The 14,693-nt window shown below is 35.9% G+C and overlaps 1 protein-coding gene across 2 annotated transcripts in view; it reads right to left on the bottom strand.

Annotated features, from left to right (window-relative positions):
- LOC118746305 (ras-related protein Rab-26-like) overlaps positions 1–11,830 on the bottom strand; it is a 44,328-nt gene extending 32,498 nt beyond the window's left edge. The window contains exons 1-2 of one of the 2 annotated variants that reach the window (XM_036480153.1): positions 8,567–11,830; positions 2,441–2,551 (exon numbers count right to left, since the gene is read on the bottom strand). In XM_036480153.1, coding sequence (XP_036336046.1) covers positions 2,441–2,551; positions 8,567–8,929 — 474 coding nt within the window. In that variant the 5' untranslated portion in view covers positions 8,930–11,830. The remainder of the gene's footprint in view (positions 1–2,440; positions 2,552–8,566) is intronic. The other variant, XM_036480154.1, reaches the window with a different exon arrangement.
- Positions 11,831–14,693: the final 2,863 nt, after the last annotated feature.

The following is a 14,693-nucleotide window of genomic DNA, read 5'->3' as shown; positions in this document are numbered from 1 at the left end:
TTCAAGGCTTTCGGCATCACAAGCAGCAACGTCCACCTCTGATAATTTGTCAGCGACTGACATGCCAGCACTAGTCGTTGTGCGTACAGCAACGATACGCAATTCAAGAGGCTACCCCTATTCGGTATAATCCCAACGTTCGTTGACGCACTACTCGCCACTCCAGAGCCCACTAATAAAAATAATAAAAATAGTAAATAACATTTGACGGTGATGCCCATGTTCTATAAAGTGTACCAAATAAATTAAAAATAATAAAATTGTAAAGGAAATATATAAAAATACCTTAATATTTCAATTAGCAACGCTGTTCCAGACGAATACAACGTAATCGACGTAAAGTCTACACGAAGGCGATCGTTCGACTTACAAAATTGTAAGCGGAGACGAAGTCGCCTGCAGACGAATCGTTCGTGTGACCTATCGTTTGAGATACATGATGAGGCTGATAAGGATTGTGTATGATTAGCAAAAATAATATTCTGAACGAAATTTTTGGAAAATTTCATCACTGATATAAAACTTGAAAAGGAGGACAAGGAAGACATCACTGCTCAAAAGGAGGACAGAGAAGGACAACATTTTGAGGAGGACAATCCTCCTCAAAGGAGGGCGGTTGGTCAACTTACCAATGGTGGACTTCAGTGGGTTTATCCACAAGCCTTTTTCAGGGCACCAGTCTTCAGTACATATACATACATAACGTCGTTTAAAGTAAAAAACCCGCTTATGAACAAAATGCAAAACCGCGTATGTGAGCTTGCATAAATCATTTTCTAGAGAGTAAAAATACTCATATTTAAAAATGGTTCCCTTTTTTATAAAGCAATCTCATTTCTTTCTAGAGCTTGTGTGAGCAAATCCAATATTTGGCAGCAAATGTCAGTTACGTAGTTTTGCAGAATGGCGATACGCGGTTTTGTACTTTACACAAGTTTGTCACAACTTTGTAGTTCTATTCAATTTAAATTAACATGTAGGCACACAAAGTATGTATATTGGCAATTATAAGGGTATACGTTAGTGCCTAATAATCAGGTATATTTACTTGTTTGCGTTATATGAACGCCCGGGTAAAATATGTATTCGTCTAAAAAAGGTTGACATGTTTGAATAAAATATATATTTAGGTAAGGTTATGCGTTTAAGGTGACAGGTCAAACAAAATCAACGGAAATAAGGGCAACTGACACTATTTCGTATACTGGTGTGAAATAAAGTCAGTTGACATTATTACCTTTTCAAAAGTGGAATAAAATCCGTTGACGTTATTGCTCTTTCAAAACATTAGCTTCGCGGCGGACTGCGTCTGCGCCACACCGCGTCGCGCCAAGCTCCCGAATGAATTTTATACATTTGAGTTACTCTTGAAACTCTAAGGTTCATTTTAGCCCAACAATGAACGATTTCTAAGAGAGAATTTTTTTGTAATTATCATTTATTTACAACAGTTTATAACAAGTGCAAATTATTTATGCAAAGAAGAATGTTTTTTTTCATTAATCGCTACCTGGAAAATGTAGTCTATTATTACCTCTAACGTGAACTAAGTTATGCAAATATGAAAAATACTTTATGTAAAGATGTCATACTCTCTGCTCTAATTTTATTATAGCCGTGATAGCAGCATATGGTAGGACAGCTGTATAACTTGGGTGTTATGGAATGAAATGTAATAATAATTTTTTGGCACTGCTGGTGCTTTTATTTAGGTCAAAATATCGCCAATAAATTATATAATAGAAGAAATACAATCTAATTTCCTACGAATAATAACTTTAATATGATTTCACAGCAAATTTTTCAAAGTATGTATTAAATGCATTTTCCAATATAATCATCATACATTTGTTTCGATAAAGTTTCTGGTTTTATTTTAAGGCATTCTTGTTTATTGTCATTGCAAAATCTAAGCAAACTGGAAACAGAGGTATTTTAAATTCGAAAGGCATATCAAAAGGAATTAAAGGAGTCATGTGACTTGTGGTTCCGAAGTTATGGCTGATAAAAAATTCCACGCCTATATTATGTGCCACGTCACCATTTCCAAACTCATTTATATAAACCTTACTATAAGCACCTACCATTGATATGTCTGCATGCCAAATTTAAATTGTATGTAACTTATGGTTCCGCAGTTATGGCTGATTAAATATTCTATGACTATGAGATATGCCACGCCCCCTCCTACAAAGTTATTTATATATACCTTACTATAAGCATCTACCATAGATTTGTCTGCATACTAAATTTCAAGTTCATGTGACTTATGGTTCCGAAGTTATAGCTGATTAAAAATTTGCAGGCCTATGGGAGGTGCCACGCCCCCTCGCAAAATTTACACCACATTTGTAAACAAAACCAATAGGAAAGGCATGAATTTTCCCAGCAGTGCTTAAGTCATATATCTTAAACTCATATATAATTTTTTGTTACTCACCGTTAGTGCGATACCCACTGTCGCGGAGAAGGAACCCAAACGAAATTCACCCGTATTGTACTTTACTAGGAAAGAAGTTTTACCAACACCGGAGTCGCCAAGTAGTATTGTCTGCAAATACAACAAAGTTTAAATATTACCCATGCTACATGAAATTCTAGAAAGTAGGGATTAGTGCATTGAAATTACAATTTAGAGTACTAGCTAGTGATAGTCCACAATTTTTCATTACTACTATTGAGGTTTAGTGGGGAATTGCAAAACATCAGCCTCACTATACAAAAGTGATAAGGAACTAAAAAATATTCCACTAAAATTAACCAGCGAATAGTGAAAAATTTGTTCTTCACTAAAATTGATAATGCAAAACAAAAAACCCCATTAATGTGAGTGGAACACAGGAACTTTTCATTAAATTGAAAGATTGAGTGAAAAGTTTATCGCTTAGTAATATTTTTTGCTGCAGTATTTATTTTGCGTTACCAATACTCATTTCAAATATGAACCAATTTAGAAGGTTTTTACTACGTCCGGATATTTATGCCTCGGATGAGACCCTCTTCTTTTGGTCCACGAGAAACGTATAAAGAAGACTAAAGCTGACATCACCGCCATCCAAGAAATGTAAAGGGGCGCGAATTCGGTGTTGCATTTATGGTCGGAGCGAGACTCCGTCGCCGAGTGTTGTCGCTCACCCCGGTGGACGAATGTCTAGGTACATCCCGCATCAAAGCAAGATTCTTCAGCATCTCGCTAATCTGCGCCCATGCCCCAACGGAAGAGAAGGACGAGGCGTTAAAGGATCTCTTCTATGAGCGTTTTGAGCGCACATACGAGCACGGCGAGGAAGGGATCTTTGGAACCACAGTCGGAAAGTTCAGCCTCCACGATGAACTATCCGACAACGGACTGAGGCTGATCGACTTCGCCAGGGCCAGAGACATAGTAGTACGCAGTACTAGGTTCAAGCATAAAAATATCCATCAAGCTACGTGGCTGTCTCCAGATCGAAAAACGAGCAACCAAGTTGATGGGGAGTGCCAACAAGTTGCAGAGAATAAAAATTCCGCCTATAGGGCCACGCTGCGATCAGGCGCAACGCGAGCCACGTTGGACCGTTATAGCGAACTAAAGAAGGAAACGGTATTTGTCGCAATAAGAAGAGAGAGGCCGAAATACGTGAGTGCGCAGAGTTTAAAATGCTGGCCGACAGGAAAAACGCCCAGAAATTGTATCACAGAGTTAGGCGACTTACTAAAGGTTTCAAGACAAGGGCAAACTCTTGTAGGAACACCCATGGTAACCTAGTGGCGGATGTTCAGAACCTACTTAAATTATAAAGGCAACACCTTTCCACCCTATCGAATGGAAACAGCTTTGAAAGTAGTGGAGAAGACGAACCCGAGCCCCCAGTCGACGACGATAGAGTCGATGTCCCACCGCCTAGCTATGACGGGGTACTTATAGCGATTACGCGGCTGAAAAACTACAAGGCTTCTGGAGCTGTCGGCCCGCCAGCCGAGTTATTCAAGTACGGCGGCGGAAAGCTAAGAGGGTGCATGCATCAGCTCTTATGCTAAATATGGCCAGATGAATGCATGTAATTCACAAGAAAAGTGGCCTCGCAATACTACCGCGGGATCAGCATTTGCACCATAGGTTATATGTTCTTATCGAGTGTATTGTGCGAAAGACTGAAAAGCCCACCGTCAACGAACTGACGGGGCTTTAGATCTGGCAAATCCACCATTGATCAGGTATTTATAATAGGCAAAATCTTATCAAATACCCGCGTGAAGAGGGTCTACACTCCATATATTTGTCGATTTCTGAGCCGCTTTCAACAGCACAAAAGAGAAGCGACTGGCGAGCTTTTTTGTACCTCGACCAAACTAGTTTAGAAAGCAACAGAACCAAACAAGAAGAAGAAGAATAGAGTCGCGTACAAAAATAAAGCAGCAATATCTTCTGACAGCCAGGCTTCGCTATTGGCAAAAGCATATCAGGTTACCAAACCTAAGCTAGTTAAGGAATGCAAAATGAAATCCGCTTAGAGTCTCAGTCAACTATCTTCTCTCTGATCTAGGCTGCCGGACATAGAAACATTGAAGGCAATGAGAAGGCTGATGAACTGGGAAGGGGAGCCTTTGGTATTAATCCGAAGCGGTGACATTGGATTGTTCTCTTTGGAGTAACCCAAAAAGAAATTTTTCTGCATTTGCTTGGACTGGAGGGAAACAGGGGGTCAGATATACAGACATACAAAATTTCAAGAGTACTCTGACTGACCAAAACAGGTCGAAGACCTTGGATCTGCTTAATACATCAAGAAAAGCAGTGTTCAGAAAAGTGGCAACCATCACGGGGCACTGGCCATGAGGCAAATCTTCGACAAGAACAGGACTATTCTATATGTAATATAAATTTTTGCAGCTGTCAGCTAGAAGATATGGAAGAAAGTTGTAATTCGAATAATAGATATGAAACACTAAGAAGATACCTAGTAATGCAACTAAAAGCATAGATAGACGGCAGCGTTGATCCAGTTGATTAAGTCCTAGAGTTAATTCCCAAACTTAACTCGAATCAAGGAAATATTCGATTATAATACTGACCAAAACTCAGAGAGCGTAAAATATAGCACAGATGATAAAAATAATGTACTAAATAAACCGAAAATGTACCAACATTTAAATTAGCATACACACAGTTAAATGTTTTTAAATTAGAAAAACTCTCTATATAAAAGTTGTCCAAAATATTTACTTTTATAGAAATTACAAGATCCCAAAATGACATTCAGATCTGAAAATTGATTCTGGAAAAATTTTTAGCTGCGAAAACTTACAAATGAGAAAATCAAAAGAAAATAGAGCCTTTTGAATTATTTATTGTACATTTTATAAATATTGCTAGTATACAATGAAAGAAAAGTAAAGATATTAGGCACAAAGTTTGTTGAGTTTGTTTTTAGTTATTTTACTATTAATCTCCAGATTTTTTTTTATTTTAAGTAGTGTGTGTCAACTATGATTGCAGTATTCAATTTTCCAAAATAAATAAAAATGCTGAAATGTTTTGGCAGAAATTGTCAGTGGATAATGGAAAAGAAAATGGGTTGGTTTTAAAGGCACATAGCTATATCTACTTTTTTTTTTTTAAACAAGGATGGGTATTTGGAGGAGATCCTTTTATTTTTGAATGCATTATAATGTGGTATCAATTTTGAGAAAAATACATACGTATTCATTCATATGTTAAAAATGCTTTGCGGGGAAAATGCTCCAACCGGATAGTAACTTATCAATTATATCACCTATTAAAACTGGGAAAATGATCAGCTGTTTCAAAGATTGCAAATTTTCTGTATATTTTGTTTCTTTGATAGAAAATGCTCAGAATTTTTTCTGATGGATACTTTTGTCTGGAAAATCCATTCAATAACCCGAAAAATTTGCAAGAGTGCGAATTTTAGAGCTTAACACCCCGATAGAGCTGCAAATTGCAGTCATGCGTCAATTTCCAATGTAAACAAAGTGTGTGTGATTTGATAAAAACATGCTCAAAACAAAACTAGTGAAATGAAAATATGGATGCACAATTTTAATCTAAGATAGATTTTTCGATTTTTGTTAATTATTCGCAACCAAAAGGAAAATTAGGCGGCAAACCTTAAACATCAGAAAGCCAAAATGGCGTAAGTTGCACGTTTTTGCTAGTTTTGTGTTCAATAACTTTTTATGATAATTTTTTCTACATCTCAATTTCACTCTCTACGAGGTAATATTGTTCTACCTATATTTTTATCCACAAAAATGCTAATTTCAAGTATACAAAGTGTGTATCAAAAATGTCAATGTAGTACTAATGTACTTTTGGCTTTCAAAATGTACCAAAAAAGTGCAATTCTCGAAAACGTCGACCAGGCTGTGAGCAACCAGCCCTAAATTGTATTCAAATCTGAATTAGTATGGTGTTTGCACTACCGGTTAAAAGGTATGTATATGTCCATGCCACGATTGAGAGAATACAAAGGTTGCGCCGATCTCGGACCGCTATTCCTCTCTTAACGAGTTTGACAGAATCGTTGTTTGCATGACGTCATACTTGTGCAACTTGTTTACGTTTTCCTTGCAACATTTTTTCTTCTTCTTCCATTCTTGCTCACGTTTTGGCATTTCTCCCTCGCAATTGCACCAGTGTGACGTCACACAAAAGTTATTCTCAAAAATCCTCTCTGATCGGAGCAATCTTGTATTCTATCATTCTTGTGTCCATGCTAGATTTGCATATTCTCTATATTCTACGCTCTCTGAGTTTTGGTCAGTGTTGTCATCGAAATTCCCTTTGGGAATTGACTCTAGGACTTAATGCGGACTGCTGTTATTTCCCCGAGATAATTCCGAATTAACGAGTTCATTCGGATCAACGCTGCCATCTGTCTATGCTTTAAGAACTTATTTGAATTAATACGGTGACTGCATGACCGACGACAAAGTGGATGTCGATGCTAGTTTTGCATTTGCTTTGTGTTCTACGCAGTGTTGCCAGGTCTTCGGCATGAAAAAACGTCATTTTCTACCCAAAAACGTCTTTTTCAATTGCATGCACAAAGAATTGTTCTTATTAAACTTTCATTGTATACAAAGGTACATATGTACGTAAGGTATATTAAAATGTCATTTGCTCACATTTAAAATTCATTCTAAACTGGTTTGAGTTCGTTAATATAAAAATCATTTTATACACACACTCGTGATCAGCTGATCAAGTCGTCGATTTCGGCTGTTTATTTAATGTTTATTATTTTTCCATAAAAGCCTAGCTCATTATATAACAAACAAAATATAAATCCACATTTCAAACTTTGTGCAAAAATTGTAAAAAATTGGCAAAATATCAGCTAGATTTTCAACTTTTTATTCAGATTTTTTAGAATTTTTTTGAGTATGCAGGTTGATATCCCATTAAATTCCAGGGCAATAATGTGCAAATTTTAAGGTGCTAAAGAATCGCGTTGATTTTTAATATATATTATTTTTCTTCTTGTAAACATTTGGTTAAGTGGTCTGTTGTCGAAAATGCTAAATTACGTTCTGTTAAGAAGGAACATAGCAATATTTCAGCCTTTTTACGTTCATTACATTTTCAATAAGGGACCCCATGCGACTAATTGTGTCATTTTCTTTATGCGCTTAAATAAGGGTTAAGTCATCTGTGTCGAAAGAATAAATATTTTTTGAAGCAGCTGCTGCAAAAAACAAAGCTTGTAAAGATTAATTAAGAAAATAACTGAAAATCAGTTCTACTTACAAGATTTAGTAACAGAGAAAAATTACTGGGAAGTTAAAAAACGTCATTTTTTACACAAATAACGTTCAAACGTCAACAGGATACAAAAATACGCCCAAACGACGTTAAAAACGTCAACCTGCCAACGCTGGTTCTACGCTCCCTGAGCCAACCTATAGCAAACGAAGCAGCCAACTACTTCACCCGCGGTAGCCGAGTGGTTAGGGCTGCGTAATAAAAACTAAAAACAACTTTAAAAAAATTTAGAAGTTACAATTGAATGAATAAAAAAATAAATAAATGAATATTCTACTGGCCGTGGTATTCGAACTTACCACCACGCGGCTCGTAAATCCGCATTACTGCCGTATATCAAGGCACAATTTTGACAAGATCAATTGGGGCGTTAATCCGGAACAACGTTGCCTATGCTTTAAGAGACCTATCAGAAGCTACCATAAGTGAAGTGGCAAATGTATCAGATAATCAAAATGGTTTGATCAAGAAACACAGCATTTATATAGCAAAATATTTCCCACGAGAGGTACCTCAGAATGGCACAAAAACAAGGTATTTGTATTCTAGCCTGCTTCTATGCAGCAGAAGAGTACAAAAAAAAGCACCAAAGAAGTTTCACTTCAAAAATCGACTACGGAGCCAGTACAAGCAATAAAAAGTAAGATCATGACACAACAATGTAGATCAATTACAGAGACTCTTGAACATTTTTTGCCTTGATATAACTGCTAAAGTGTGTGAAAGCGACGATTTACATAGTTTGATCATTCCGCAGGCAGAGAAATTCTTCGTAAACTCAATTCGAATAAAACTTACCTTGTGATTGACTGTGTCATCGAAAGGCTGTTGGTGCGGTTGACTATACATGCCCACTTCATCGTAGCGATAGGAACGCCAACCATCCTCATATTCGTCTTCGTAAGCGTCATCATGAAAGACTGCATCTTCAAGTGCATACATCTGCAAAGCTTTCACCGGTGGACGATAGCCAGGATAACCAGTACTGCATGCCTTGCCGCTACTACCGCCTATACTGGAACCGAGACCACTGCTGCCGCCACCGCTGCCACTGAAGTCCACACGATGGCGTACAGTCTCCTCCAGACGACGTTGGGTTGTCTCGGGATCTTCGAAGACGTCGTCGCTCATACTGCTAGCATCATCGGGTATATATGACATATTTAATTAGCCAGCTATTAAACCTCGTTTTATGTGTATAGGCGAGTCTTTGTAGTGAAAAAAGTATACAGCGAAGTGATAGTAGTGCGAGTATATTTTTTTGGCGGGGGAAGCCGGGATACGCATTACACGAATATTACTTATTTAGTTTGTTATTTTGGTTTTGAAATTTCGTATATTTATTTATTAATTTTTAACGAACTGTTTCCACGACTGTTGGTGGGAGACTATTTAATTTCTAACGGGATTTTACACTTTTAGTTTGAGCAACAGGTTTTCATAACAACAATACAATAGCGTTTGGTGCAATTTTGAAAGCACTGTAGTAGTTTGTTAGTGCGAATAAACGCTATGAAGTTAAATTCGTATTTAATAAAGCTCTTAAAACTTCGGGGCTCGAGCTTTGAATGTTTGATAACGCCAAAACTGATTTATACACAAATATAATACACTATATAATACTAGTGCAGCGCAAACAACTGTTCCACCATCTATTCTAATCACATATGTACATATGTTTGCATGTATAAACGCACAGCTGTTCACTAACAGTATTGCATGCTGTAATGTTGATGTTAATGCCAATTGAGCAATGGGGGCTGTTTACTGCCAGCTGTCACTGTTACTTAAATCACAATTGCTATTTGGTGTGCTTTCTGTCTCCTTTGCGCTTTTTTTCGTTAGTATCCGCTTTGCCACCACTGCGCTACCGGTTTTATGCTTATTTCTCAATTTTATTTACCAAATTGTGTATCTCAAAATCGTTTACATATGTATGTAGTTTGGGTGTACGGAAATTTGCATGTGCTATTGCCAATCAATATCTTATGACCATATGCTAAGCTATGACGCTCGATGGTCCCGGTTAGTTGATTGTCGGTATGCTTCGTTCTGGCACCTGATTAATTATTGGTCTGCAGTAGGACAACGAAAAAAAACGGCGGTGGTGAATTGCTTTTAACCGAATGTTGTTACCAGTTTTGTAAATATAAATATTTATTTTTTTTCAATTGAATATAAATATTTTGTACGAATTACTTTGACGCGTTTAAGATTTACTAACTTTTAATTATGTACTTACAAACTTTCTTTTGCTGACATTCTGTTACAATTTTCGCGACAATGATCGAGTAATATTAACGCAAAAGTGTCTGCTACTGATATTTTTTTGCATTCACATGTATTAAATCTTTTTTTATATACTTAGGATTTATATATTTTGTATTTAAACATATTGGTTGCTATTGTTTATTGGCTTATTTTTAATGAACTCGTAAACTACACGTTAAATTCCCTAATTTTGTATTATAGCTTTTTGCTTAAGTTAATGTTTTTTATGCTTGTATGTATATAAATTCTTCTATTTTGTAAATTTTACTATAATTTTATATGATTTTTCAATATTTTTTCATGTAACTTTTATGCACAAATTAAAATTTTTTTTATATTCCTATTATTCCGTAGAATTGTACGAGTATTTTCACACTCATTAGTTATTTTTTACCTCTTCAATTTTTTTGCAGGTTATTCTAAACGACATCAATCTGAACTGGTGAATTTGGTGTTATAAGGAATTATTTAGTTTTGATTATTCAACAATTTTTTATTAAATGTGTGCAGTCTGTTTGTTTATTACCTATTAAAGTTTTTTTTCACTCGCGTCCCGCGGGTAAAAATAACATAACTTTTTGTTTCTAGTAGGTATAATAAGTGTTATATTTTCCATTACATCCGGAACTTGGTTTTTTTGTATTAGGAGAAACGTTATTTTTCCGAAAATTCGTGCCAACTTTCTTACTTAAATTCTTAACTAAAGTTTATATATTTTTGCTGATATTTCGATTTTTTTTTTGCGAATAAATTGGTGTTTCGTTTACTTCTAAAGCACTGTAATAACTACTAAACTAAGGGTAGCTATAACATCTCGGTTATTTGCATTTTGTTCTCAACTCTTACATACAAAAATTTTACATTTGAACATACATACGTTGTTTTATCTTAAATGCTATACATGATTTAGTTGTCGATGGACTTCCTTCTTGGCATAAGTCGGACATGAAGCCGTGTAATCACTGTTTGACCTCACAGACTCTCTTTAAAGCTTTGCTGGTATATATTAATTAGTTATTAACATTAAGTATTTTTTATTAGTGTACACTTGATTTCACACTACAGGTTTATATGTTACTCATCCGCCCCGTTCTACTTTTTTTCTGTTCAATTGATATCAATCTCAGTTCCACTTATATGTATTCTCTTTTGTTATTATCACAGTTATAATGGGAGGAGAGGCGATTTTCTGCATCCACTGTTTGTTTGATTGATCTTTCACAGTATACTACATTTTTTTCTTTCAATACTCCGACTGCTACTTTTCCATTGTTGGCAGTAAATTTCGGCAACGGCGACTTCCAATCTCTGTGACGACACAGCAAAATTGCACCGCGTCCGCTGCATTGTTTGTGGCTCTAAGTGCAATGCCTACCATTAAGTTTGACTCACTTTCAATTCTTTTAGTGTGTTTTTTTTCTCCACCCGCGCAATATACTTATTTGTTGGTATGTGTGTATGTCGTTTGCAAGTTCACGTCCCACTTTCAAGTCAACCCATAACTTTAACTACACTAACGCAGTCATTGAGTGTATCAGGCTAATATATTTTTATTAGCTTATTCATTTTCGATTTTTCCGTTTGCGTATGTTTATATAAAAGTAGTTTTGGCTTTTCAACTAAACTTGTAACAAACTTTATTTCGCCAAACTATATTTATTTGCGTAGTAATTTTCTTCTTTACATATTTTTTTCTTCCTTTCGTTTTTCGCTCAAAATTTTCTTTGCCGACGTCGCGTTGCTCAAATGTGTACTGGCATTTTAGTGTGAAAAATTTGGTCGTAAAGCCCTCTTACTTGCTATCAGTAGTGACGTTTATGTACAAACCAAAGAACATACGAGTATTTACGTGGAACAGAGAAACAATGACACCAACGCAGAGGACGACGGGATACGAGTAGTCGTCATTCGTTCAACCTATGTACTATCAGCGCACGATTTGTGTTTATCGCATTTGCCAAAGTGTCAAACTAGAGCCGCTCTCAATACTATGATACTATATACAGCATACATTCTTCAAAAATGTAGTAACTCTAGATTTGCCGTTTTCCAGAAAACAGGAACAAAAATTTCTTGTACACATGTCTGTATGTAAATACAGATTTTTCTGCTTCAAATAGTTCTCCCAGTAGTAAATATCCTCAGAGAAGAGAATTATTTCATAAAAGAAAAAATAATAATAATAATTTTTGAAGACGTACACAAATTACATTAAGTTAAGAAGTTCCTGTTTCTACGATTAATACACCGCATCGATTCGGCTCATGGAGCAGACACTCAGTACCCGTTATCTGGTTCTTTTCATACCCCGTGGGGAAAATCTCTAGTTCTGAACTGGTGCGCTTCTAGTACATTTAGAACCAGTATTGGTTCGCGATAAAACTCTTTTGAATGCAAACAACTGGCGGATTTAACATGGCGATGGCCACCGCTGCATCCCTCTTTCGATAGTTCCGAACTAGTACTAAATTCTATAGTTCCGAGCCAGTTCTAAAACGACAATTCAATTCAATTTGAAATTAAATTTGTTTGAAGGATTGTATAAAATGTCCGTTTTAATACCTTTCGTTGTAACTGAGTTCGCAGAGGTGCTTGCTTATATTGGTTAGATTTCAGAATATCCAAAGATGTTAAAATGTTAACACAAATGTTTGTTTTGTTTTACCAAGCTATGAAAAAGTACCTGCGAAGTGCAGTATGGAAGCGTATTCGAACGAAAAAGCCGCCAAACACATATCTATGTAAAGTGAAAAAGCCCCCACTGCACCCCTTTTTCGATAGCTCCGAACTAGTTCTAAATTCGACAGATAAAATCTAGTTCGTTCTGCATTCCTTTTTCTATAGTTTCGAACCAGTTCTAAATTCGTCACCTTAGATACACATTTCTAATGGAAAAAGGGAAATAAAATAGTTTTTTAAAAGTACCATATTCCGCTGATTTTGGACTGGTGGGGATCTAGTTACTATGGGACTGGTTCGCTTCTGGCGACAAAAAATTAGTACGGAACTAGAAATTGGATTCACTAGTCCCCGGTTTCCCTGCAGGGTAGTTTCATCCCAACGTAAGCACTAAAATTTGCTGGTATATACTTATAATTACATACATACAGACATACAAAAATACATTTATTCGTGGTAAAAGCGCTCTTACACGATATTGCATTTACATATGTAAATACATATCGTGTAAGAGCGCTATAAGTGGTGGTTGTTTTGGAACGAATTTCCGTTAAACGAAAAATGACACCGAAGATGACACAACGCCGGAACCGGTTTGTCTCCAAACCAAATTTGACAAGGGATCATTGACGTACGCAGAGCATAATGTAGGTGGGCTGAGATTTTATTTAATGTAAATTTTATTAGAAATGTTAAAATATAGCTATTAAAAATTTATAATAATTTACCTCATTAATTTTCGTATTTTTAACCGACTTCAAAAAAAGGCTAAGGTTATCAATTCATAGGAATAATTTTTTCACGTTTGTTAACAGATAACTTTGGACCACATTAACCGATTTCGATAGTTCTTTTTCTGGTGCCTCAGGGGAGGTCCCATACTAATTTGGTTTAGATCGATCATTGGATCATGAAGAAATTAACGGTAATCTTAAAATTTTACATGAAAATTTAAAAAAATTACTTGTTTATTTAAACAATAATCTTCTGCAAATCGATAATTTTTTTTAGCGATGATTTCAAGTACAAACTAAGAGAAAATATTAAAAGATAATAATTATTTTACCTTTTTTAAGTAAATGACTGTTTATCAGACTAACAAAAGTAAGCTGAAAAGAACGTTCACAGGGATGTCAGTGGCAAAAATACATCGATGTTTTTCTTTGATTCGATGCATCGAAATGTACATCGATAATTTTCGATGCAACGAAGAGCATCCATCGATGCATCGATTTGCATAGGATTTTTCAGGTAACGTTTCACAACAAATATGTTATTAGCAAAATTGTACAAAGCTTCCCCTTTAGCCCGTACCTGCGTACGCCCACGCAAGGGATGACGGAAATTCTTTTCAAAATACATCTTACTCCCACCCTGTCCGAAAAAACTATAAACCAAAGAGGTTACTGATAAACGCCCTTTGGCAGGCAAATGCAAACTTCCATAAAAACATAGCTAAGTAAAAGCGTCAGCATTATCTAGCTGTAGAAAATTTAGCAATAAGGCAACACCAACTACGAAAACTACCGAAATACATTATAGTAAAAATGGTATTTAAATAAACAATCATTTATATGCAAGTGACCTGCTTCAGCTCATCTGCTCTTACGACAGATTGCCAGGTCACATTTTTAAAAAAATTCAAATAATTTTATACCTTGAAACTGACGCCAACAAGTTTTTTCTTTTAATCTTAAAGACAATAAGTCTGGAGATTTTTAAGATAGTACTAGAACCCTTATCAAATCAGTTAATTCTTCTTGGGTGAAAGGCTTTGTAGACGCTATTCCTTCGAAATCGCTGTAACTACTCTGTTTATTAAATATTTCTTCTAATGATAGGTCACGGATAAAAAAAATGTTGGAATACGCTTCCTCCGAGTGCGCTAAGGGTCGCCTAGTCGATTCTAAGTCTGCCTCAAGTGTTCGTTTACAATGGCTGCATTTCTTTATTCATTCTGAACGTTTGGAATAAA

The sequence above is a fragment of the Rhagoletis pomonella genome, unplaced genomic scaffold, assembly GCF_013731165.1.
Source record: "Rhagoletis pomonella isolate Grant_MI unplaced genomic scaffold, Rhpom_1.0 Rhpom_scaffold_00010, whole genome shotgun sequence".
NCBI lineage: Eukaryota > Metazoa > Arthropoda > Insecta > Diptera > Tephritidae > Rhagoletis > Rhagoletis pomonella.
This window is presented reverse-complemented; position numbering and strand designations above follow the sequence as displayed.